Consider the following 26,222-nt stretch of genomic DNA (forward strand, 5'->3'; position numbering starts at 1 on the left):
AGCGCGCGAAGCTCGAAGTTTAATTTCTACGCAAGTTCGAGGTACAAGATCGGACGTAGAATTTAATGTCTATGTGACGGCACAGCCCGAATTCTCACCTTTCTTGCTTCGTACTATCACGTACTTGCAAGTCTTGTTCTGCTCGACTACACTCTCGTTCCGTCGCGCCCGCCCTCCACTCCCTTCTTTAGCAGCTAATGTCTCGTCTTTAATTCAATAAGAATGTGTTGCATTCGTTGGTAAATCTACTCGACGCATCATTTTCGACTCATTAGATTCTGGATCGTGAGCTGCCGTGGCCCGCCCGCCCACACGGCTCATCCTGGACTTTCTCGATGTTTCAAGTTTTGAGCCCAAGTAGCTTCGCCGCGCCCGTTGTTACTATTTGTACAAATCAGATGACATTGCTGATCAATACATCTGATTTCTTTGCTCCAACACGAAAACTGTCAGCTACACATAGACAGCGGCACAAGAAAGGAATGCTCTCAGGAATTCACAGGATGAAGTTTAATATCTGGGGTCCAGAAAACACTAAGGTAGCACTACGAGTGAGTACAGTATTTAAGCAATCAACGTAGTAGCTTTTTTAAGGGGGATACATACCGAAACGTCAACGGTAAACAATAAGGAACGGGTGATAAGATGCTCGGCCGATGGCGACATCAAACAACTGTATGAACAACAAACAAATGAGTGTAGTTAGGAGTTTGACAGGAGTTTAATATGGGCCCATGGGCGGAAGGAACAGTGCCACCGTTACATACACATAGGGCTCGTTACATTGTAGACACCTTTTCCCCCTAGCTTGTACCTTACCATCGTTGTCGTTCCGCAATCCAGAACGTTGTTCTGCTTTGTTTTGTGTTTCAGCATCAGTGTTTCTTGTCGTTGGCTACGACTTTTTTCCACCTGCAAATGAATGAAATGACACAGGTTTATGCAGTTCTAACAGCGTGCATGCCTCAAAATAAAATTCCACAGGACTACGGTGCATCATTCGAGCGCCCATGATGTAGTCACCGTTGTGATGTGGCAGCCAATGGAAAACAGTGAAATTCCATGGTTATAACGTGCACCCCAACGGGAATTGAAACATCCTGTTCAAGCTATCATGTTACAAGACAAGTCGATTCATTTACTGTACACGACAGGGCAGAATGCCCGGAGAAGATGGTTCGGGTTTCAAGCGGCAAGGAAGTGACTGTTGTTGCAGATAGTGCTGCTGTAAGAGTGGAATCAAGCGTAAATTGGGTTGATCGGGTGCGGAATTCCCTGGCCCGGATCGCCAAAGTCAGTTAGTGATCAGTTCTATGTACATATACACAGCAAACCCTGATGCTTATCTGATGTAATGCGAAAACCATACATATTATGATTAGGCTGATACATGCGGATTATATATGCATGCATACATCGTACATACATAATCGGCACACCTCTTATATAATTTACAGAATATTGAATGAAAGCCCTTGTGGTACCGCGGTATGATCACTAAGGCTGTTGCGGAAGTTTGGGGCTAACGCGACTTCGGATCATCGGATTCACCAGTACGTCACTCCGGTTGGATCGAATTCCACTGATTTGGAATGGGCAATGAATATTGCAAAAGTGAGGTACTGATTCATTGATTCATGTCACCTGGCTCTCACTGGCAGGCCTGCCTCGTTAAAAGAGCACAATGTATGAGTCTGCTAACCTAAATGATAATGATTCCAACTTTCTTCTCCTACTGCACGTATTGGTTAAAGAAGACCGGGAGGAAGTTGTTGTTGTGGAGAAGCCGCCCGTCCAGCGTAACCACAGGTGATAGTGAGATAGATCCTGACAACCAGCAAGTTCATGATCATAGTACCCTGTGACAACGCACTTCCTCATGCGATTTTTCATGCAGCCTACCCGACCTTACGGGATTCGTATCCAAGGAGTCGCCTCATCCACTAGCGCACGGTAGTTTCGGGGATGTGTGGAAATGCACCTACATCCCATCCAACCGTCAAGGCCTAGAGGCAAGCATGCTACATGTATAGCTGCCCAGAAATCTGAATCTATGATAGGTAGCAGTCAAATCCATCAGGATCGATGTTGCAGGCGACGATTCCAAGGCCAGACTTACTCAAGTACGTTCTCGGCTGGAACCCCCCTTGCGTGTGATACAAACCATGGATTCGCAGAGATTCTTGGATGATTTCCATGCACGGAAGCAACTGCATCACGAAAATCTTTTGCCTCTGCTCGGTTTCAGTTATGAATTTGGGGTACTTCCAGCGATGGTCACCCCCTGGATACACAACGGCTCACTCACCACATATCTTGAACACCATTTCACAGAATTGGCCATCGAACAAAAGCTCCGGATTGTGAGTTGTTTCTCAGACACGCTGGTGCATCATGGTATTCATTGGAACCTTAGTTGCGACAAGTCGCTACAGCCATCAGCTACCGTAAGTGGAATCTTCATTAGTCCGTAAAAACAATGAGTAACAGGATTGCAGTCCACTCGAAGGGCGTTGTTCACGGTGACCTTACTGCCGTACGTACTAGTTGTCTGATACCCGCCTTCTAGCTTTGATCTGGAACGTCAGAACAACATTCTGATAGATTCGGATCGCAATGCTCACGTAGCAGACCACGGAATCCTCACAATGTGTTCTGAACTCTCAGGGACATCATACATCAGGAGCAACGTGCGGTGGGCTGCGCCAGAGCTCTTCGAGGTGGCCGAGAACGAAGAGCCATCGACTCCTCCACAGCCAGCCAGCGATATTTATTCCTTCGGATGCATCATGCTTCAGGTTTGAGGTATTCCATAGCAGTTGCGTTGATTTACGACCAAGATCCCGTAGGTTCTGACAGGTCGACCGCCCTACGCAGATGTGCGAAGCGATCATCAAGTTACTGTGCTGATAATCAAGGGTAAGAAGCCTACAAGACCACCGAGTCCGCACAACGCAGATTCTTTCTGGGATTTCATCGAGAAATGCTGGAGTGATGCAGGGCGTCGCCCTTCTGCTGTTGATGTTCTGAGCTTTCTAGGATCGGATCATATCACTGCCCTAGTTAAACCGTCATTAGAGAGCTGATCTATATTATTAAATCTGACTTTATTACATTTACATTATTTTATACATAATTATTCCTATTATATAAGCATCTTAGCTACTTACCTCGACTTTCGATTTACCACTTGGCGTTCGCGTTGATGAATTTATTTACCGATGGGCTGATTTTTTTGACTAGTTGCTCGAATGAAGAACCGGTGCCTCCCGGGACCACCGTGGGGAAGGAGAGAGGCAAGCGTCTCTTCAGCCACCTCTTGCCACGGCGAACCCTGTGCGCCAGCCAGTTACCTTCTCTATTCGCTGCATGGTATTAGCAACCAGTGTTCGACAATGACTCCGAAGCTTCCCTTGGAGTGGTAATCATGATGAAGGTATGCACCCATTAGCATTGCCCTGCATGCTGCAAACGTTCAATTTCGGTCTGCGTGCGAACCCTTCGGGGTTTGTCATATATTTCTAGCTGTGCAGATGACTCGTGCCACCCATGAGCTGAAAATCCGTGTTCTACGCAATAGTCACGAGATGTTGTCTTGTTATTCAAGCGCGAGGGACATTGGTGATTTAAATGTACCTGCGAAGGAAAGTATTCAGGATCGATCAAGACGGAAGGAAGACTGACCTGTTCATGAGTCCAGCGGCAGAATCAACGCCGAATGATCGAATTAAGCAAGATTCAGAACTATGAAACCTTGCCCTCGCCTGTCACGACATGAAGACAACCGTACCGGCTGTGACGGCAGTTTATCGAAGCCAGGCCACATTACATCCCTAGTTTGTTCCGTATATCGGAGCATGAGGATGAATCACATTACATGAAAACCTCACGATCAAAGGGAGATTTTAATATGGCCCAGTTGCCAATTTCGTTGATGGGCGGTTGAACGACAGCACAAGCCGTTGCGGCGTGTCCCCACCTCAGAACTTGTCATATGTGGGTACGTTTCTTTCAAACCCCCTGCGAGCGTCAGAGCCCTGCAGGCCTTGTGCAGGTCCCATTAATATATGAACAGATCAGTGGTTCGAAAGTTCTATTGGTGCAGGTAAAATGGGACGGACCTATTCGGTGCGACCGCATCAAGTTACTTTTCCCAGCCAAGTTTGAAAGGGCTTCATGACGTACAAGTTGTCAATTTCTTCGATTTGGTTGAAGTCTTCAAAGTTGACCGTCACTGAACGACCGACTTGTGTTAACAATTTTTTGTAGCCTGGCGAAGTTTGAACTATTATAATATTGCCAGTCGAACTTTCTCGAAGTTCTATCTCTTCGCTACGAGGTTTGTCTTCTGCTAACAAAGCCGCCGAGAGCAAATATTGCCTCGCGCAATTACTACCCTTTTCAGTGCTGCCAGGGCTCTTCGCATCCCTGACACCCTGACAACGCGCTTCAAGATGTCTCATTGTCTGCCCAACATTAGAAGTAGGTTTATCGCTCGGCGCCTGTAGATACTTGAAAATGAGCGTTTGTAGTGGAAGGACAGTATTCATTATTGATCTGATTCACCCACAGCATTACTTCGACTAATACCAGTCGTGGCATCTTCAGCTTGACCCTACAGTCTCTTTCCACGTAATCGTCGGAGGGATGACTTTGCAATGTTGTCGCACGAATGTTGTCTGCATATAAGACTGTAGTTCATTAATGCTAAGGAACAAGACTATTTCCCATTGTAGTTTCCTGTCAACAATGGACATGTTCGTTAACCGCTTGCAACAGTTCCTTGGTCTTGTACGTTTGTTGGCATTGTTTGGCGGTGGAGCCATCCATTCATCTCACTCTAACAGGGTGGCCGTGCACCAAGTGGCCAAGCATCTCCTGTTCAGCCTTCGGTCGATGATATTCTCGCAAGCCAGACCTCGATTGTCGACACTCCCGATAGAACTTCCGACGCAGAGGACACGTATGTTATTTCTTTGCCTCAGGACAGGACTTTGTAAACACCGAACAATAGTAGTGCTCTCTGTATCAAACCAAGTGATATTCACAAGACAACTAACTACCCAACCGCCTCCAACGGTCTCGGAGATGTTTACAAGTGTATATGGAGCCGCGGTGCAAGTTCGGATGAGGTATTTCATAGACTTGTTTATTCTGCATGTCCTGATTGTAACTTCAGGTCGCGGTCAAATCCCAACGATTCCCAATCCTGAGTGATCGTGAATATGTTAGAATCAACAAGGTATATTAACCTAAATCCAGTCTGACGGCCGCATATCTAACTTTTGAGACGCAGGATCTTGACCGCGAGATCCTCATATGGGCCGTGCTGGAGCATCAATATGTATTGCCCTTGTATGGCACTGTAGAGGGATTCGGCCCATTTCGCGCATTAGTTTCTCCCTGGATGCCGAACGGGACTTTGAACTCTTACCTTAATCACGCACATGAGACCCTCTCGATGATGGATAGGCTTCGGCTGGTGAGTTTTATCTATGAAGCCGAGTGCAGGAATTCAGTACGTTTGCACAGCTTAAACAAATCACCGAGGGGCTCCAGTATCGTGAGTGACGGATTGACTATAAAGTGACTGATATAATTATGCTGTCTGCAGTCCACGATCGCGACGTGATACACGGTGACCTCACCAACGTAAGTCAATACATGTCGTGCAAGTGGAATCATCTTATGGTGATTGTAGAATAATGTTCTGGTTGCTGCCGATGGATCCCCTCGTCTTGCAGATTTCGGTATCTCCAATATCATGGTACAATCAAACCCTACATTTTCCTACCACACCGGTGCAATACGTTGGGTCGCTCCAGAGCTCCTTGATCTTCCGGAAGATCAACCCATACAATGCGCAACGAAATCCAGCGACATATACGCTCTCGGCGGTATCATGCTTCAGGTTCGTAGTCTGTCGTTGGCTTGCTAGTGACACTAATATCGCCCGCGTGCAGGTCCTATATGGGAAACAGCCTTACTGGTGGCTGAAGTCGCCATTACACGTTATTTCTGCTAAGTTCAACCAAGGAGAGCCTATCGACTCTTCCATCGAGATCCAACCTAATCACCTGAATTTCATGCGGCGGTGCTGGTCAACGGCAAGGGATGATCGTCCGTCAGTAGCAGAGGCAATAGATTACCTTCAAGAAGCACTGTCGAATGATACTTCGTCTGTATAAGGTCTTAGTTCTGACGCGATCCTCTTTCTCGTCTTTATGTTAACTCCGGTTGTCTCCTATTACTATATATCATGTTGCTCCACGTATACCCTCACTTCTTTGTGTCGTATGCATCAGGAAATCACGAGTTCACTTTTCTAGCTTTTTTAGCACTTAAATAAGTGACCAGCTACTCGTGCTCACTTTTTCACACTTATTTTTTGGAATTGAGAACTTCGTGCCATTGAATATGTAAAAGAGACAAATAAGTGAAAAAGCGAAGCAATATGTAAAAGTAAGCAATAACAAAAAAAGCGAGTCGTGTTAGAGAACATTAACAAGCTATCTCGAAAGTGTGATGGTCAGCATATTTATTTACATAAAAGAGGGTGAATATATCAAGGACATGGTGGGATTTAATGACTGTAGGGAGTAGTTCAGTACCATAAACAGGAATAAGATGGGCAGATCGAAAAATAGAGTCAACATGAATCACTGCAAAGTGCACATTGTTATCAATAGAAGATGGCTCTACCATCCACAAGCCCGTCTCATCTAGGGATCAGCAGGGGTATGGGTATGGGTTGGAGTCTCAGGACCTGTGGACCTGTGGACCAATCACAGGACCCTTGGACCACTGTTAGGTCCCTGGCTATGACCCAAGTTTGAGTACTGTCATGTTAGTATTTGAATCTGAGACTTACCCTGATGGGTGACAATCCAATATTGTCAGTGCGCCTGGCCAAGCTATGAAAAAATTCATAGGCAGAAATCTTGGACTCATATGATAGAAAGTGGAAGTGCTCCAGCACATTAAATGTGGCAGCTGTTTGTGGGTCTGTTGTAGTCGCTGGATACCATCATGCTCATAACAACTGTTTGTAGTGCACTTGCACAGTCTCACAGCCACAAAAGTCCAATCCAACTTCATGGATTCCATTAATGTCAATGACGACAAAGTCATTGGCCATCAAGGGATGTGGGTTGTAACAGCAGGCACTGGGCGCATGGCCCAATTGTATGCACAAACCAAGTGTCTTGAGTTTGATGCATTGAAAAAAAGAGCTGTTCCACTCCTGTGTAGTTTTAGTATCATACATATTGTTATATCTAGGCAACACATACCTCAATCATATGCAATGGGTTGCATTTATGGCAGTCAACAATGCAATAATGGCAGAACATCTCCATCCCAAAGCAGTCCCTACAGTGGTACTTGAGTCCATCACTGCCACAGTGGCAGTGCATTCACTGGGCTTCATGACTACGGCCCTCCAAGGAGATGGTCTCATCAAGGAAGGATTGACATTCTGGGAGCCAGACAAGGAGCGGATTATCCTATGAAAATTTGTGAGCACACTATAGATCATTCAAATTCCTACACATCACTTACTGCAGCATGCCATTTGCACTTATCTGGGAGAACATCATCCATGATGACCACAGGATCACAACACGGAGACACTTCATCCCAGTCATCATGGCCCAACCAATCCTGAATGGTGTGTGGTGCACATAGTGAACCAGCAGATAGCTCACTTTCAATTGTAGTGTTGCTGCCAGTGAGTGAAACACAAACTGTTTGTTGAGTAGTTTGCCCATTAGTGAATGCATATTTCTGTATTTGTTGGACTGCTGGCATTGATGTGAGGGATGGTTGAATAAACTGCTCAAATTGTAGCTTTGGTTTCTTAGCAGTGCACATCATGGTAGGGTACAATGGCCGCCCAAAATTGTCAACATGGCGAATCATTCTGAAAGTTACATGTAAGGCTTCCTTGACTTTGAATAGATCACACACTCACTTCATATCATACTTTGAATGCACATCAGCAGTACTGATTCCAGTAAGCTGACAACACACCATCATTGTAAGTTCCAACCCAAATAGCTTGCTTGAGAAGGCATGCTAGATGATAAGATGAGTTTCAGCAAACTGAGGTAATATGTCTTGTTTGACTGTTTATGCACATGATGTGCAGAAGCAGACATGACATGTGACTGTTGACTGTTGTATCACTACTTGTATGCCATGTACATTGTTTACCACATTTTTAATAATAATGATCATAGTACCAGCCCAATGGATGATGTGTTAACTAAGATAACAAGGTGAGTACTTTTGATACTACATGACATAAATTGAACTTGTGGACTTGCGGCAGATACTCCAATCAAGGTCAAACCTTGATGCCTTTCTGGTACATTAACTCCCCCATAGAGTGAGCAAGTGTGAGATCAGGAGCTCCACCATAAAGTGCAAGATATTGGATGTCCTCTAGATACACAAGAACAGTCCTCAAGAAACAGCTGACAGTGTCTGTGGCATGTCATTCAGGTGAGACTCCACAAAAATTAAGTATCTGGTCTTGCATGGGAATAGTGTGATTGAGTAGTTTTTGGACATCAGCCATGGGTGTTTCAATGATGGAGATATTGGCTTTGGTTAAGGAGTCATCCAGCATACTCTTGACATAGGCACATAAGATGCCATGGGCAAAGTTGCAGGAGTTGTTGATCTTCACCAACATTTCATCCTTGATTTCTTTGATGATGCATAAGCATTCCGGAAGGTCGTATCTGTTGGATATGTTTAATTTCATTTTAAAATTTAGACTATCTATAATTAAAGAACATATGGTTTACTTTTGTCATCATCTGAGTCCTGGGAATCGGATTCCTTACTGCCTGTGTCAGACTCAGACTCATCTTTATCACCACAACACAAGGCTTTTTCAACAGCCTTTGATATGTCTCTTGAGAACTTTCTAGCTGCCCGTGATTCCTTGCTGTTAGAGCTACAAAGCTCTCTCCAGTTCTTTAAAATCCTGTCTCTGTTTCTTCACTGTAATCAGTCAGGAACTGCTGGGATCATTTAATTAATGTATGACATACCTAGCATAATAGCAACTATGCTCTTCACGTGCAGCTGCTAATTTGGCCTCCAGTGTTTTATGAATAATTGGATGGGGCATGTTGACTAGAGACTTGATAGTAGTGGTGGTGGTCTTGGTTGAAAAAGAAGCAAGAAACCTTCGAAACCACAACTCAGAGTCCAATGGTAGGACCAAAACTCATATATGAATCTCACAATACTTGTGAGGCTAGTATTCAGTTCAACTAAAGATTCCTGTTTTGTAGGGAGTAATGTCAATCAGTGTATGTATTAATTATGAATGTCAACACATTTGAGTCAATCAATGAAGATATGTAAAGATCCTACCACCATAACCACTGAATTAGTCCCTCATCTTGTGGTCAGACCAAAACCATTCATGTGGTTCCCAATCATATGCTCATTGAAAATTTCATTTTACATCACTTGTATACTTACAACAAAAAGTTCTACTCTAACAAATAATCTCACCAATGGCACCACCAACTATATATTCAGCTGAGCAGATTGAGTTCATGGAAACATACCATGATCAATTTTTAGAGTGCAAAGTAAACAAAAATTACCAGTCTTTCTGGAGTCTGTTTTTTGAGGCATGGGAAACCAAGTTCCCAGAGCGTGCTGTTGTCTTCAAAGACATACCACTTGATGTCAACTTAACTGATGAACAGTCTGCTGAAGTAGCAACTGTGTGGACATTGCGTCAACAGGTACATATAGACTTACCTAATATTACATGTGGTGCTCGACTAACAACATGTTAACAGATGGCGTCTATGTGCACTCTGAATCATCAGCCTCCAAACAGAAAACAAACACCTCTACTGGACACTCTCAATACTAACCCTCCCAGATGCCTGGTGGATGCAGGAGCGTCAGCATGGGTGCAAGCACCTCACCTTCCTCCAGAACAACCTCTCCAACCTACAGACTCAATACCCGCAAAACAACCAGAACCCCAACCACGCAAGACACAATAGAAGCACTGCCCAACAAGGTCAAGGATATTGAGAGTGGAAAAACATTCCTCACTTCCAAACTTCTTTGCCACATTGATCAACAGTTTACATTAACTCACATCATTTCAGTTCTTTTTCAGATCACACAAATGTCCAGCATGACACCTGTAGCAGTAACTTCAGCCATCCATGCAGTAGCTTTCATTCTGAAGGACCATGCTGCCTGTGAACTAGTGGAATCTGCAGGCAAGCAAATCACAGAAATAGCAGCTCAACAAATCTCGGACACTGCAACTAAGCAAATCTTGGACTCCCTTTCCTTGCGTCTAGTGGATCACGTAGTAGCAGCCATCTCTCCACAAGTGGCACTCATTCACACAGCACCTCAAGCCCTAGCGGAATCACTAGAGGAAGCCAAGACTCTACATGCCACAATCAGCCAAGAGAGAGACAAGAAGGAAGATAACATCAAAACTGCAGCAGACCGAATTGAAGAGGCAGTGGATGCCTTATACTCTTCCATCAAAAATTGCCAGATTACCATGCAATTGCTGACCCCTTCCCTAGATACTATGCAGACCAAGATCGACTCTCTGTTCACCAAGATCTCAGATACATCCTCCCAGCAAATCACAACATCCCAACCCACCTACAGCACAGTAGTGGCCGCCCACCTGCCACCAACAGTGGACAAGGCTGTAGGAAGAGCAGCCATCAGAGCACATGAGATACTATTAGACCCATCACCAGGCGAGATGCTCTTCCCACCGAATACCTCTAACTACACCATAGCGAGCAAACTCAAAGAGATGTTGGCCAAGGCAAGGGATGACACCACCCCACCAGGTACCATCAAATCTGTCAGGACCCTATGCAATGGAGGTATTGTAGTGGAACTCAAAACAGAATCATTAGCTGCTTGGTTGAGTAGTCCCAATGGTAAAGCAGCACTTGAGAGTAATATGGAATCAACTGTATCATTCCACAAACATTTCTATCAGATAGTACTGGAATTCTTACCCATTAGCACACAGATTGAACAAGATGACTTCCTAAGACAAATCGAGCAAGAGAACTACCTTCAGCCCTTATCACTGACAGCAATTAGATGGATCAAGCCCCCAGCAAGATGTAACACAGAACAAAGGAAAGCATTCACACTCCTCCAAGTTACTGATGTACAAACAGTGAATGACATTCTATAGGATGGCATCTGCATAGCCAATGAGAGGATTGAAGTCCAAAAAGACAGGAAAGAGCCCACCTGCTGCACCAAATGCCAATGCTTCAACCACATTGCCAAGAACTGCAATGCTGAACATGATGTTTGCGGTACCTGTGGTGACTAGCACCACACCTCAGCCTGCAACTCTTTCCGTATGACACGATGCATCAACTGTAGAAGTCAGCAACACACGAGCTGGAGCCATTCCTGCCTGGAGTTCTCCAGATGCTGCAGAGAGATCAATGAGAAGTATCTGGAAAATCGCATGCCCTACTTCCCCACTGAGAATGCCTGGACTCACACCATCCAGCCACCCAATGCTACAGGTCAATCTATCTCACCATGCTCACCCCCACAACAATCCCACAACTCCAGCCCAGTTCAGCTCCACCAAGCACAACTAGACTTCTCGCATCAACTGTCTCGCAGATACACATCTCCTCAACATCCCCAAGACCCCAGCATCCACTCCCTCATCGTGGGACTGTCAACTCAACCTGGGGGCCCCGAACCATTAGGCAGCAACTCACCCTCTCCATCTGATCATGTCTGAACAAACTAACGAATCTAACGTCAGGCTCCACATATGGCAACAGAATCTCAATGCATCAATGGTAGCCCAAACCTCTCTTCTCAACAATTGCTATGCCACAGACTGGGACACTATGGTAATACAAGAACCTCATATTAATTTTCTGCATAATACGTGCGCCAACCACCACTGGCATGTTCTATACCCATCTTGGCACTACTCCCACCCCCAAATATGTTCATGGGCCATCACCCTAATCAACACCTCAGTAAATACTAACTCTTGGAAACAGATCTCATTCCCTTCCTCAGATGTCGTAATAACTCAAATCTCTGAACTGTTCAATCAATGTACCATTTTTAACATTTATAATGACTGTATATCACAAGACACACTAACTGCTCTTGATTCCTTTCTAGAACTCAACCTTGGAGATATCATATCAAGTGAGAACAACCATATGATCTGGATGGGCGATTTCAATTGTCATCACCTGCTATGGGAAGCAACCTGCAACCACCACCTCTTCAACTATGCAGCAGCAAATCTGCTCATTGACCTGATAGCCAACTACAGTCTGATCCAGCTGCTCCCATGCAGAATACCCACCCTTCAATCCATGGCCACTGGCAACTGGACATGACCCGACAACATTCTGGGAACTGAACACCTCCTAGATGCAGTCATCTCTTGCAACACCGATCCCAGTCAACAAGGACCAAAAACTTACCACATCCCTATTCAGTTGATACTTGTCATATCCCACAATCCGGACCCATGTTCCATCATATTCCCACGCCTTCCGAGCCTACATCTGGATCCCACATCATATCCAGCTCATTCCAAGATCCCCTTCTGCTGTGCTCCACACCTCAGCAGGATCGACTATGCTCCAGATTTACCCCTGAGCTCTGGACCATCGGATCCTCACTGCTAGCCTGATCCGTACAACCCTATCCTGTCCACCCTATGCACACTTCATCCAGCAAGACATCCAGACTTCACCTCGTCTCAGATTCCGGAACTATATCCACCTTCTTGTATTCCGGTCCTGTATCCACCTTGTCTTCCAGATCCCCAGATCTCCGGACCTATTCCCACCCTCTGTCCGATATCCTGCGCCTATCCCCATTTAGGCATTCTCTGCTTTCTGGCTTTCGGTTACCTCTTCTTCTGTTGTGCTTATTGATCCTTGTACGAGTCTTCATCTCCAAGTTCATTTACTTATGTTCTGTCTTACTTACTAATGTGTTTCCACATGCTTGTACATAGCCTTGCTCCTTTGCTTACTGATCCCCTCAGATATTGTTCAGTATATAACCCCTGTAGATACTCCTGTAGTTCCCTAGTTTGAATATCAACTTAGACTTGCCCAATCCTCTCTTGGACTTTGGTCCACCTAAGTCTGTCCTACCCATCAGGCCTAGGGATTGGTTCCCTAGGCCAGAGCTCCGCCTTTCCGGCACTTACCCTCTTTCTGGACTTAGGTCCAATCCCTGTCTCTCCAACTCTACCTTAGGGTAGTCTACCTCTGTTTGCTTCTACATTGGACTTTGTCCGATGTAGCCCCTATTCCTTCTGGACCTCCAGACCACCTGTCCCTCATACCTCCAGGCATCCTGTCCTTCGGACGTTCCGCCCTCCGTACCTTCAGACGTTCCATCCTCCTAACTCTCGGACATCCTATCCTCCTGTCCTCCTGTCCTCCTGTCCTCCTGTCCTCCTGTCCTCCTGTCCTCCTGTCCTCCTGTCCTCCTGTCCTCCTATCCTTCCATCCTGTTTCCTGTAGAAGTATTACCTTGCAGTGGGAACTCTCCTGAGCACTTCCTGTGTTCCTCCAGAACTCTCCCACGCTCCTCCAGACGTTTCCTGTGCTCCTCCAGAAGTCCTCTAGCGCTCTCCAGCAGAGTAGCCAGCCTCTGGAAGTCCTCCAGACTTTGTTGGACCATCATCGGACCTCATACAAAATGAAGGGCACATACTCAGGTAAGGGGCACAGTGTATGAGCTGAGGCCAAGTCCCTCTGAGTCAGTCTCTCTCTCCTTTGAGCAACATGGTTCTTAACAATACTCAAACTTGAAACACCAATGTTGAATGAAGAACCCCACAAGAATTGGTGTGATGTTGACTGGGATGACTTTAAAGAACACCTTGGACAAATCCTAGCCCCTCACCCCCGGTACCCTTGGCATCAGATGATGAATTCCAGCAAGCAGCCACACGCCTCACTCAAGCCATCAGCAACACCATCAATGCTAAAATCCCTCTCTCCAAACCATGCCCCCACTCCAAGCGTTGGTGGACTCAGGAACTGACCAAGCTCCATAGACAGGTTAATGAACTCAGCAAGTTATCCTACCAAATGAGAGGCATCCTGACCCACACCTGCCATGAAGAACTCAAGATCACTAAGAATTGGTACACTATGGAGATCAAGAAGACAAAAAAGCAGCACTGGATTGGATGGCTGGAAGACATTGAAGGTAATGATGTATGGACCACTAATAAGTATATTTCATCAGAACCAAAGGATGGAGGAAAAACAAGGATCCCAACCCTCAAAATCAAGTGTCCCGATGGATCGTTCCTAGAGGCCAATACCAACCAAGAGAAAAGTATAGTTATCACTGAATCATTCTTTCCCCCACCTCCTACTACTAACTCCATCCCACCCAATGTAATATACCCCAACCCAGTGGAACGACACACCCCCTTCAGCCAATCTGAGATCAAATGCACCATCCTCAAGCTCAGTGGATTCAAGGCACCAGGCCCAGATGGTATATGCAACATAGTCTACAAACAATGCACAGACCTCCTCGTCCCCTACTTCAAGCACCTCTTCAACACTGTCTTCTCCCATCAAACATACTTCACTCCATGGAAAAGCTTCACAACAGTAGTCCTACATAAGCCAGGGAAGCCAGACTACTCGATACCCAAAGCCTACCATCCAATAGCCTTGCTCAATACCATGGGAAAGTTACTAACAGCAGTTGTAGCAGACCACCTCACCTACATGCTAGAATGGTACCAACTACTCCCCAATACCCACTTTGGCGGTTGCCCTGGACATTTGACAACAGACTCTCTACACCTCCTAGAAGAAATGGTCAAGAATGCCTGGAGAACAGGCAAGGTCGTGTCAGCACTGTTTTTGGATATAGAAGGAGCATTCCCTAATGCGGTTACTAAATGCCTCATTCACAACATGTGAAGCCATCACATCCCAGGTGAACTAGTTGACTTTACAGAACGGGTGCTAATGAACAGACAGACTCAACTGAGGTTTGACAGTTTCACCTCTGAATGGATCCAAATCAACAATGGAATCGGCCAAGGTGACCTGCTTTCAATGATATTGTACATAATATATAGCTCAGACTTAGTAGAAATCACCAAACAACATAGAGGTAATGAAGCACTCAAGGAATTAATGCTGGCTTTTGTAGATGACATGGCATTCATCGCAATTGGCAAAGACTTTGAAATGACACACACAATCCTAGCAGATATGCTGGAACGTCAAGAAGGAGGCTATGAGTGGTCTAGAAATCATAATTCTAAGTTTGAAACTAATAAATTTGCCTTAATAGATTTCTTGTTGAACTGTCAGAAGAACTGACCCAATATGCACATTCAGGGTGCCATCATCTGACCCACATCTACACATCAATTCCTGGGAGTTATAGTTGACCAAGAGTCACGCTGGAATGCACAAGTGGACAATGCCATAGCCAAAGGAATGGTATACATATGCCAGCTACATTGTCTTTCTTCATCTGCCAAAGGAATACCACTACACCTAATGTGCCAACTTTACCAGGCAGTAGCAGTACCAAAGATGCTATATGTGGCTGATCTCTGGTTCACTCCCACCTTCTGTGACAGCTTGGACTCCCTCCAGCAGGGATCAATCGGGGTAGCCAAACACCTTACCTCTGTCCAACAAACAGCAGCTCTCTCAATTACCAGAGCAATGAGAACCATGGCCACTGACCTGCTAGAAGTACATGCCAACCTCCTACCCATCCCTCTCCTCCTTCAAAACACCTGTCACTGAGCCATCATCCATATAGCTGCCCACCCAAACATGCACCCACTTTTCGACCCTGTAAGACATACAGCCAGGCACTTCATTAACTCCCATCGCACATCTCTCCATCGCCTTACTCACCAATTCAAAATAGACCCCCATGAGATTGAGACCCTCACCCCGGCCCACAGATCACCCACCAGTTGCAACCCCTTCAAGACCCATATTGAACCATCCAAACAAGCCACCATTGAAAAGCATGCCCAGATAATGGACAACATTCAAGTCTACAGTGATGGGTCAGGACATCAAGGACAGATAGGAGCAGCAGCGATTCTATTTCACGCAGGGAAATGCCAAGGTACCCTGCACTTCCACCTAGGAAAGGAGGAAGAGCACACAGTCTATGAAGCAGAGGCAGTTGGACTGACATTAGCAGCAGAGCTTACAGCAATGGAGGAAGACCTTACATTCCCAATATCGATCTGTGTCGACAACCAGGTAACCATCCAATCTGGTGAGGGTTTCCAATCGAACCTGGGCATGTACTTAATAGATCGCTTTCGCAGCAAGATGAAAGAAATTGCCAAAGACCATGATGACTTCAAAGTAACCATCCACTGGGTACCAGGACATGTTGACATTCATGGTAATGAAGAAGCTGACAAGCAGGCAAATAAAGCAGCTGAAGGACACCAGCACACCAGTCCTAGTGAGAAACTCCCAGACTACCTATGTTACAACACCCTCCCCCTCAGTATATCCACACTCAAAGCAGCTCACCACCAGGCCACACATTGTAGGTGGGGTAGGATATGGTGCAAGTCACCCCGCTATAACCATATCAACCACATAGACCCCAAAATCCTGCAGTGCTCATTCGTCAAATTCACAGCAGATTTCCCCAAGCAACTCACCAGCATCTATATGGTGCTCAGAACCCATCATATCCCCCTCAACCATCATCTCCATCACATCAGAAAGCACCCATCACCACACTGCTCACACTGCCCAGAAAAAGATGAAACAGTCCCTCATTACCTGCTTGACTGCACTCATTATCATAGAGAATGACATGTCCTCACACTAGCACTAGGATGGAGAGCTTCATCACTCCCTTTCCTTCTCTCAGATCTGGAGGCAACCCCTCACCTCACTCGCTTCATCAATGCAACAGGACACCTCAAACAGACATTTGGTGAAATCCTGCTTCCTCGCAAGCCCCCAGACTGACACAACATTTCCTTCCCCTAGATAGTATAATCATGAACATAACTCCTGAACACTGTATCAAATGCATGAACATATCACCTGTAACATCAATCGTCTCTCCTCCCCCCTAGTCACTCAAAAATGTACAATCTCTACTTGCCTACATGGAATCCCCTCATGGGGTGCATATCAAACGTCCCTGTAATGGTCATTATTGTTCATCTGACCATTCATCCAAACCCTCATCTACCCACCCACCAATTCCTGTACCTGATCGCTATATGTGACTGAGTACACATTCAATAAATGTCAAGATAGATATACATATAAACACACGTATACATAGAGTCATCTCATCAACTGGGTGGCCCATCTAAAATGGCCAGCGGGAACAGTGGACTGCTGGAGGTACACCTCACAGCAGGGCATTTGGACACCCAAGATGCAATTGGGACACTGGACGTCCCCTAGACTAGACTGTAATGTCCTACATAGAGTACTTCTCTGCAAAGGACAGAAATTGGATTCAAAAAAAACAAAAACATGTTAACAGCACCTTATGCAGAAGTTCCATAATGATTTGGGTGGTTCAAAAGCAGGTCAGTGGGCCAATGCACAGCATACTACCACAGTCAACCAGATGATGACACGTGTCATGACAGGCTCAAAGCCAAAAACTTCTCACATTTTGAAACTGTGGGAGATGTACTTGAAAATGCACTACGGAAAAATCAAGGATGCTGTCAAAAAAGAGCAGGAAGAACTGAAAAACGTACCATCCACTGGGCCAGCCAAGAAGACCACTCTCAATATTGTCAAGCAGCACATTAAACAGGCCTTCAACAATAAGTCTGAAGAAGTGAAGGCAGAGGTGCTTGCTGCTGTTGAAACAATGAAAGAGACAAAGTGTGCAGAAATAGAGGCAGTGAAGAACCAGTGTCATGATATTAATAAGGATGTGTGAGTCACCTTCTTTGTAATTGTTTCTGTAAACTGTGTTCTCTTACATATAGCGCACTTAGATATATATCCAAAATCGCGACAATCCTAACACAATTCTTCAAGGAGTTACATGAGATGACAGATTGGGTATTTACAGTTCTCATGGGTGGGCCACATCCTGATATGGGCAGGGTGCTCGATGTTAGTAGCTTCCATGTTGGAACAACAAAACTGGGCAATTGGTTCAGTCAGGCCTACCCACATTTTTCACAGAATGTTATGGTGCCTTACACACAGTTTATTGAATGTGTCTTTTGTAAGCTAGAGCTCAGTGCAACAATACATAGTACTAACATGTCTTTCAACAGCTGAGGCAGCCACACTGTTGAGAGGAAAGGACTTGCTGCCTGGTTCTACTATGTCATCTACTCTGGCTATCACTCCTTGACCCTCCTCCACCCCCAACATTGTAGCTTCTAATACATCAATACCTGTCCCTTCAAATATTGCAGTCTCAACTGCCAGATCCAACCTGCTGCTTGCTTCAGAGTTTCTTTCTATCTCACAAGGCAATGACACCTTTCATTCCTTCTCTGGCGCTGATGTATTACTGTTGCCAATGGATGACAACTCATCACTTCCCATTCTCCCAATGCCCCTGCAACCTCACGACATGATGTACAGTTTGAGGGAGCTTCTGCAGGACCTGTCTCATGAACACCCACTCAAACAAGCACATCTCTCATTACCAAATGTCACATTACTGCTGAAAATTGATTATCAATTCCCAGATGTGCCATTCCCAAGTCTGACTAGCAATGTCCCCATTGCTAGCCCAAAGCAAGTGGTAGCATAGCTCAATCCTTATTACCTACCTGAGCCCACCTTCATATTTCTTCCTTCCTCTCCACCACTCACACAGCCACTCCCATCAGGCACACTTCCTACCCAAACTCCAGCATCTCCAGGTGGATCCCCTTCTTGGATGTGTCTCAGCCAAATCCCACCTGCTGCAGAGGATTCACCCATTGCTCCAGTTGGTACTGGTAGTGAGAAGTGTGCATGTGAACCTCAAGGAGAGCAGTCAGATGTCTCCACAAAGCGCCAGAAGGCTAATGCTGAGTCTGATGTTCCCACAAAGGGCTGGAAGGCTGATGCTGGCACCAGGCACCACACCACTGATAAAACAATGCACACAAATCTTGAAGTTGGTTGAGGTAAATGTCTATGGGTCCAATCAAAATGTGCTGCAGAAGCTAACAATATCGGTGCACAATTCATGAGTTGAAAGAAATAAGTAGCATTTCCATCAGTCTTGTAATCTGCATATTTTAACTGTTTTTGATATTGCAAATATCATATAATTCTCATCTTACTTGATAAATATCACCTGGAGTGTTTTTTTTCAACAACCACTAGCCAAATCACATTTCATCATACACTGCCCACTCCCATCACAGTCAGTTTTCACTGGGGATGAATGTTGAAGTGAGGCACAAACATGAATATATCAGAAATAATTGAAGTGCATGAAACCTTGATATCAAGGAGAAACACAAACATATCAAAAATAAGGTCAATGATAAAGGAATTTTGATAAGACTGTTCTTCACACTTACAATAAGGAGAAAATGAACTCATGCTTATGTTGAGCGCACTGTCATGTGAACAAATATATACAAATGTTGGACTTAAACAATTCCTTTGCCTTTGCTGCCTGACTGCATTAGACTTACTTTGTAATGACTTGGCCCTTGAAATAAATTGAACAAAGGATAAAAATAATAACTTATTTTCCTTAGCTGCTTAAGGCTAAGTAATCTAAGGTACAAAACTCATTTGTGGGACTTAGAGGAATTTTGATATCTTGGGCCAAATTCAGCCAATGCAGATCACACAAATACTGATCAGACAAAAGAATCCCACGATCCAGGCCCAGCTTCAAGGGGAAGCACAAAGAAGCATGATACCATCAAATGAAGGCCAGGTACCAGGTCCAGAGAACCATGGATCAAGTACTGGACCAGGATCCTCCACTGATGTATTAGCACCCTTAACTCTTTTATCTGTCATTCAGGCCGGGCCAGCAAACCTATGGAGAATATCTGTGAGGCTGTCAACAGCATCCCAGCAAAACGACGGGCTCTGGTATCTCCTCAGGATGCCCCTGCACCCAAGCAAGCACTTACCAGTGCCAGTAGCAAGGGTGAGGAGGAAGCTGATGATGATGACGATGCACCAGAACTTGAGGATGCTATTGATGACAAGGAAGACACCGCTGCTGAGGAAGCTTACCAGAGAATGAAGAAGCATGGGGACCAGGATCGAGATAACTGCAAGTCCCTGAAGAAAGATGAGCAAAGTGCAGACTTAACTATCATTTTCATTCCTGAGAAGGGTCGCATCAACCCCCACACACAGGAGAATGAAGATGGGTGGTGGTGTGAGGTATGTAAGGCCAATGGAGTACCCTTACAGCAGTGCTTTTTGAAGGGCAGCGTCTCAACTCAACACACTCACATCACCCACAACCCTAAGTGCCATTTCCCCATCTACCAGGAGCAGTGTGCTCAATGGGGTATCACAATGCATGATCACGCCATACCTCACAAGTGCAAAACAATGGATGAGCTATGCATATCTTTTTCCTTCTTTTCACTACCATTTGATGACATTTTGCCAACTGTAGTCAGAAAACCTTAGATGGTTCTCTTGCTCAAAAGATTCCTGCATTTACCAAGTCAGGGCTAATGGACTATATCGTCGAACTAATTGTCTGTGAAGATGAGGTACATGAATTCACTTTCTAATCTACCATCAAGATACTTAAATCAAATAGGCCTTCCAACTTGTGGACAAAGGTCCCTTCCATTGTCTCCTGCAATATCTCCAACCCTCCCTTTCAGATAATGACATTCCCTATCGCACCAAAACATGAGATGAGATTCTTGAATGTGCCTGGCTGGCCATCGAGCATGTACAAGAGAAACTCAAGCATGTCAATAGCAAAATATCAATGACATTTGACTCATGGACATCTGAGCCTGGTGATCCTTTCCTTTCCATTACAGCTCACTACATAGGCTCCCTGATTGAAACACCTCAAGAGTGGGAGCTCAGGATGGAGCAGCTTGCTTTCACACCAATTAATGGTAATCACAGTGGCGCAAATATCAGAAGAATTTTGATTGAAACTATCGACAAGCATATGAAGGTTGGTTGGTTTACAGCTGATAACACCACCAACAATGACACCGCTATTGCAACTGTTGCTGCTGATATTGACCCTTCTGGTGAGAAGTGGAGTGCAGTTGAACATCAAGTACAGTTTGTAATATTTGATGTTTCACTTGAACATCTAGATTGCTGATGTGTTTGTTTAGCTGTATGGAGCATGCGCTCCACTTAGCAGCAAAACATTTTATTGAAGAAGTCACTCCTACACCAGTGAGCACTCTACACAAGAAGGCAGCTGAAGATTCAGATGATGAAGATGAAGAGTTTGATGTTGCTGACACCATTGGAAAAGCACTTGCTCTTGTCATGCAGGTAAGCTCTCAAATGTAGTCCTTTCTGTCACTGCATACTGACACCTTTCCTCAGGTTTGAAAGTCTCCTTAAGCTCATGTATTCTTTCAAAAGTGTTGTGATGAGGTAAACAAGCCTCCCCTGAAGCTTCTAAAATGGATCCAAACATGTTGGGCTTCACTTTTCAACATGATGCAGCGTGTTCTTCAATTATGAAAAGTAAGTTGTTTTTACTCATAGCTAACATGAACAGCAGTGCTGATTGAATTGTCAGGGAGTCAACAGGTTTACTTAGCTTGCTGATGATAGTGACGAAGTTCCAAAGCTGCAGGGTGGCAAGTTGTATATGGGATTCCAGCTTTCACCACAAGAGTGGAAGGACTTGGAGTTGATGTATGATGTTCTCCAGGTTCATTATTTTTCTTTGACTAATACCTGTATGCTTACATTCTATGGAACAAGGAACCTGCAGATGCCCAGCAAACATTCTTGGTGACTCACAAACCTACCGTTTGGCGCACAATCCCAGTGCTTGAATTTCTTCAAGAGATGTGGCAAACCATGGCCAACTCTTCAAAATTCAGCAGCGTCTCAATGGCCATTGAGGCTGGGGTCAATAATCTTCAGAAGTGGTATCATAAGACTGATGACACTAGCATATACTTCATCTGCCTTGGTATGTACCATATTTCAATATCTCTGAACCTTAAATGCTAACATGTCAAGTCTGTAGCATTGGACCCAAACTATAAGGTTGCATACACAAAGGTTAAATGGGACCCTGATCACTTTGATGAGGGCATGATGTGCTTCAATAAAGTTGTATGTCATTCATCTTTTCATTAATTGTTCATATACTGATCTTATATAGTTTGATGACTATCTTTGTACTAGTGCCTCCTTCACTCAGTCACCAAGGCTCTTATGGACACAATTGGATGTGCAACTCCATCAAACACATCATGGATGATACAGCAACACGGCTCAGATGGCCTCACCAGGAGCTTGAGGATTATCTGGCCGCACCTCTTGAAGATGTTGACAACATGGTGGCATGGTGGGGGGTATGTCACATAATTTATTTACATTGCTCAAGCTCAAAATGCTTCACAGCACCATTCCATTCAATACCCTACTATCTCCCACATTGCCAAAGATTACCTTGCTATCCAAGGATCTGCATCAGGGAACCGGCAGGAACATGGTTTTTATAGATATAAATGGCAAAATCAGATCAAATATATACTAGATTGTATCTAAAGATAAGGTAATATATAAGCATGCCATCATGGCATTGAAGGGCAATAATAACCCCATGTTGATGAAGGTATATATGTCTTATAACTGTGATATATGGTAGATAAACCATTGGACATACTGGCCATCTGTTACCTAAGCTGCACTTTGTGATAGCTTGTTTGCAATGTCAACCAGGCGGTAATCACAAGTTACAAAGTCAGCACATTATTGACACTCAATGGTCATTACTAGTGGTTATGATGCATCCAAGGTAATGTCTTAACAGACACTGGCAATTCTGGACCACAATCATTATGCACTGTCTAAGCTGAACTTTATGATGGCTCTTCACATTGCCAACCAGTTAACAATCACAGGTGACAAAATGCATGTAATATTTACACCTGATGGCTGTCACTCATAGTTGTGATGTGTCTATGGTAATGGCTTAGGAAATACTAACAGAAATCTACTACAATGATCTTCCAATACCTAAGCTGAACTCATGATGGCTGCTTGCAATGTTGACCATAGAAAGCTACTGAAAGCTACATGATATTGTCACAAAATAGCAATATATAGTATATACAGGGTAAGTTATAAGCAGATTCACATGGTGCTATTTGTCGAATATACTGATGACAGGGCCATGGTGCATCACAGTTAGTGCAAGGCTCCAATCAGGAACATACTACAAACATTGCAGAGTGTGTGCTGAATGCTCATATCTAGCAAGACTTGCTTGCTGATCAGTCCATGCTGTAGTATTATACTTAAATACAGGTCAATTAGTTAATTATTGGGCAAGGGTCTGGAAGGAATATGTACCAAAGGAAATCAGTACATGCTCTCCTGATCAGATCACATGAGAAGACAGAAATATATGTGTTTTTGCCCTTGGCATAAGGGTTGTCAACTACTCATCCATGCAGCTCAAGTTCTGCAGAGAAGGCTTTGAGCCCATGAAAAGGCAGAGTCAGGATGCCATATTGTGTCAGGCATCAGATCAGTGCAGAAAACTGGGAATACGAGATCAGAAAAACACTAGGATAAACATGAATGACATACACGAGCATGATGTGATTGATAGGTCTTCAACAAACAGTGGTACCTGATGGGAGACCTTGAATGGCTGGACAGGATGTGTACAGACTTGTACACGTCATTCCTAAGCAGTACTAGTATATAGTTCAAGTTAGTATACTCTGTGTACTACATAATTCCAGCAGAAGATCATGGGACTTAAAGTTTCTATTGTATGTAACATGTAAATACTAGTGCTGCGGTATCATGATGTGTTAATGCGATGCAAGCACTGAAGGTCGTAGTTCATCTCTTAGGGCATTTGAATGGTCATTTAGAGTTATTTAAGGAAGATGAAGACCTACCCTCTGCACTGCCAATCTCAGATGCTGCCATATGCAAGTGAAACTGGTGATACAAAGACATATCAGTTTTCCGATTTGACACGGCGATTGTGGACTTGAAGTGATGGCTGCCTTGGGTCCTGAAGTCAGGTTTTGTATCAGTATCAGACGTGGTACTCAAGGCGTACCATGTTTGCTTCTAACATCTCCAGTTGCATCTACTGAATGTGAGTTTGCATTCATATCGCTTGAACATGAGCAACACTTACACATCCATCATCACTGACTTGAGGTCCATATATCACACACAATATTGTCTAATATGTTGAATATTAGTAGAGTGAGCAGAGAAGTCAGTAATGCACACCAAACAACAGTAGACTGAGCTTGTCCTAAGATCAGACAAGTGATAGGCAGCGAGCACACTGGTAAATAGCTGTGCAGCCAGGTTCAAGAGGATTCGTCAAACCAGCCAGTGTTCACTTAAGTACAGTACAGAAAAGGCAGGAGCAGAAGACGCGTCTTGCCTCACTATTAGTATCCGAATCCAGTCACACATAAAAGACCTCGATAAACATGTACTCTGTATCTTGAGGAAAGGGAACGTGCCAGTGCATTGGATTGGCAATAAATGGGGTGGAAAAGGGACTAGGTCATATGGATTTGAATGCCAGCTCTTGGCTGGAAATCTGGGCATTCTGATTAGAGAATTTGCTGAAAAATGCTTCAAGCTTACCAGCGTCTGGTTTTTGACCAGCTCTGCTAAGCATGAACAATGTGAACTGCAAAATGAACTTGAGTCAGAACCTACAACAGCTTCAGCCATGCTAATCCAGCCTGCTTAGAAAACCTGGCTGAGAGTGAATTTTTCGAACCATTTTGTGGATATCCTTGTACAATTTTACCTTGAATAGGAGGACGTTGATAGATCTGTTTAAATGTGGATGTAACAAAATATAAGACAAGTGCTTGCACTACACTGACACATGAGACAACAATATGCAGACATGACAGTGATGCAGGAACAACAGTAATGCAGAAATGAGATCAATGATAGCAACACAATGACATGCGGAAATGGTGATAACAGCAGTGATGACAATAAGTATGCAAAAAAAAGCTTGGGCACAATCCAGAGTGCCAATACCATTGTGTCTGGTGCCCTTTCTACCTCGCAGCCAGTGATACCAAGCGATGCAACAGCACAAGCTCTCGCCTGTAGATTAGTTAGTAATATGAAATGCTGTCCGTGCATGGCACACTCACCGTTCGCATGAGGGCAAGCTTATCTTGATATTTCTTTCTCTTATCCTTGTTGAGCTTTTATCAAACGCCGCATTGATGCCACCCATGTTGGAGGAATAGCACATAGAGTCCTAGGTTTAAAATGATCAGATTCAGAATGGAGTTCACAGTGAATGGGAGACTCAAACACCTACTTTGCAGTTGCTCTACCATGTACCTCATTCGAGGTATTGGGGTCCTTTTTCTTTGGCATGGTCTTGTTAGGCGCCATCATTCATTAGTCTAAGTTAGAAGTAAAAGAGAGCTGACTCAGTCAGTGTCGAGGAGAGAACAGTGGTAGGTCGCATGGACTCAGACGAACTCTTCTTTGCTGCAGCTTGAAACAGACCTGTCACAGGATTCATAACAATCGAGTCTGCTCAGCTTCTTTCAGGCTGTCTGAACTAAAATAATATTCTACATGGCTTCGTGAGTGAAATGTGTGATTGATATCACTTGTGAAACTTATGAAAATCACCTGGACATCTGTTTGGAATCTTATCGTTGAAAATCTATCAACATAGATGTTGAGAGGAGAAAGGAATGCACAATCAAGACAGCTTTCAGTGTCTTTGAGAATTGGTGGGAAGAGGAAGTCAATGGTGTCATCGAAGTTTGCGGTCCCACAATGCCATGAAATGAAGCAGAGGTCGCCACAGCACTGAGCAAAGAGACAGAACATGCAACATCACAGCATGACATGGTGGACGCAATAGCACTCGATTCCAGTGGTATCTTGTGCTTGATACATGTAGATTACCTTGATAACATGCACCATGGTGGTACATTGTTATTGTCCTTGACTACTCTTAATGAGACACTAGTACCTGTGTGT

At 44.4% G+C, this 26,222-nt stretch overlaps 10 protein-coding genes across 10 annotated transcripts; 8 read left to right on the forward strand and 2 right to left on the reverse strand.

The window, feature by feature from the left end:
• Window positions 1–1,684: 1,684 nt before the first annotated feature.
• On the forward strand, window positions 1,685–3,086 carry BJ212DRAFT_1580662 (kinase-like domain-containing protein; the record flags this gene model as incomplete). The annotated part of the gene is made up of 8 exons (XM_041342285.1): window positions 1,685–1,809; window positions 1,898–2,027; window positions 2,061–2,123; window positions 2,178–2,363; window positions 2,417–2,447; window positions 2,499–2,536; window positions 2,589–2,798; window positions 2,850–3,086. 8 exons carry the CDS (start codon window positions 1,685–1,687, stop codon window positions 3,084–3,086), a joined length of 1,020 nt encoding a protein of 339 aa, XP_041187457.1.
• A 1,663-nt stretch (window positions 3,087–4,749) lies between these two features.
• On the forward strand, window positions 4,750–6,188 carry BJ212DRAFT_1486164 (kinase-like domain-containing protein; the record flags this gene model as incomplete). The annotated part of the gene is made up of 9 exons (XM_041341083.1): window positions 4,750–4,791; window positions 4,848–4,963; window positions 5,015–5,132; window positions 5,180–5,242; window positions 5,297–5,482; window positions 5,533–5,563; window positions 5,615–5,652; window positions 5,702–5,911; window positions 5,964–6,188. The coding sequence occupies 9 exons, from the start codon at window positions 4,750–4,752 to the stop codon at window positions 6,186–6,188; spliced, it is 1,029 nt and encodes a 342-aa protein (XP_041187458.1).
• A 313-nt stretch (window positions 6,189–6,501) lies between these two features.
• Window positions 6,502–6,717, reverse strand: BJ212DRAFT_1283203 (uncharacterized protein; the record flags this gene model as incomplete). Its single annotated transcript, XM_041331742.1, has 1 exon — window positions 6,502–6,717. A coding segment is annotated over one exon (216 nt), but the record flags the coding sequence as incomplete, so codon positions are not given.
• A 158-nt stretch (window positions 6,718–6,875) lies between these two features.
• BJ212DRAFT_1303886 (uncharacterized protein) lies at window positions 6,876–7,511 on the forward strand (the record flags this gene model as incomplete). The annotated part of the gene is made up of 4 exons (XM_041333504.1): window positions 6,876–6,895; window positions 6,959–6,999; window positions 7,053–7,247; window positions 7,282–7,511. 4 exons carry the CDS (start codon window positions 6,876–6,878, stop codon window positions 7,509–7,511), a joined length of 486 nt encoding a protein of 161 aa, XP_041187460.1.
• Window positions 7,512–8,347: 836 nt separating this feature from the next.
• On the reverse strand, window positions 8,348–9,142 carry BJ212DRAFT_1303887 (uncharacterized protein; the record flags this gene model as incomplete). Its single annotated transcript, XM_041333505.1, has 4 exons — window positions 8,348–8,487; window positions 8,635–8,787; window positions 8,814–9,007; window positions 9,063–9,142. The coding sequence occupies 4 exons, from the start codon at window positions 9,140–9,142 to the stop codon at window positions 8,348–8,350; spliced, it is 567 nt and encodes a 188-aa protein (XP_041187461.1).
• Window positions 9,143–9,536: 394 nt separating this feature from the next.
• Window positions 9,537–10,043, forward strand: BJ212DRAFT_1486166 (uncharacterized protein; the record flags this gene model as incomplete). Its single annotated transcript, XM_041341084.1, has 2 exons — window positions 9,537–9,773; window positions 9,831–10,043. 2 exons carry the CDS (start codon window positions 9,537–9,539, stop codon window positions 10,041–10,043), a joined length of 450 nt encoding a protein of 149 aa, XP_041187462.1.
• Window positions 10,044–10,831: 788 nt separating this feature from the next.
• Window positions 10,832–11,227, forward strand: BJ212DRAFT_1283179 (uncharacterized protein; the record flags this gene model as incomplete). The annotated part of the gene is made up of 1 exon (XM_041331741.1): window positions 10,832–11,227. One exon carries the CDS (start codon window positions 10,832–10,834, stop codon window positions 11,225–11,227), a length of 396 nt encoding a protein of 131 aa, XP_041187463.1.
• Window positions 11,228–11,900: 673 nt separating this feature from the next.
• Window positions 11,901–12,149, forward strand: BJ212DRAFT_1237263 (uncharacterized protein; the record flags this gene model as incomplete). Its single annotated transcript, XM_041329549.1, has 1 exon — window positions 11,901–12,149. A coding segment is annotated over one exon (249 nt), but the record flags the coding sequence as incomplete, so codon positions are not given.
• Window positions 12,150–17,586: 5,437 nt separating this feature from the next.
• BJ212DRAFT_1303889 (uncharacterized protein) lies at window positions 17,587–18,417 on the forward strand (the record flags this gene model as incomplete). The annotated part of the gene is made up of 4 exons (XM_041333506.1): window positions 17,587–17,626; window positions 17,690–17,987; window positions 18,041–18,285; window positions 18,338–18,417. The coding sequence occupies 4 exons, from the start codon at window positions 17,587–17,589 to the stop codon at window positions 18,415–18,417; spliced, it is 663 nt and encodes a 220-aa protein (XP_041187465.1).
• Window positions 18,418–20,063: 1,646 nt separating this feature from the next.
• On the forward strand, window positions 20,064–22,746 carry BJ212DRAFT_1486171 (uncharacterized protein; the record flags this gene model as incomplete). Its single annotated transcript, XM_041341085.1, has 8 exons — window positions 20,064–20,417; window positions 21,013–21,296; window positions 21,353–21,518; window positions 21,793–21,906; window positions 21,960–22,173; window positions 22,231–22,319; window positions 22,392–22,561; window positions 22,611–22,746. The coding sequence occupies 8 exons, from the start codon at window positions 20,064–20,066 to the stop codon at window positions 22,744–22,746; spliced, it is 1,527 nt and encodes a 508-aa protein (XP_041187466.1).
• Between the last annotated feature and the right edge of the window lie 3,476 nt (window positions 22,747–26,222).

The sequence above is a fragment of the Suillus subaureus genome, assembly GCF_016647635.1.
Source record: "Suillus subaureus strain MN1 chromosome Unknown BJ212scaffold_50, whole genome shotgun sequence".
NCBI lineage: Eukaryota > Fungi > Basidiomycota > Agaricomycetes > Boletales > Suillaceae > Suillus > Suillus subaureus.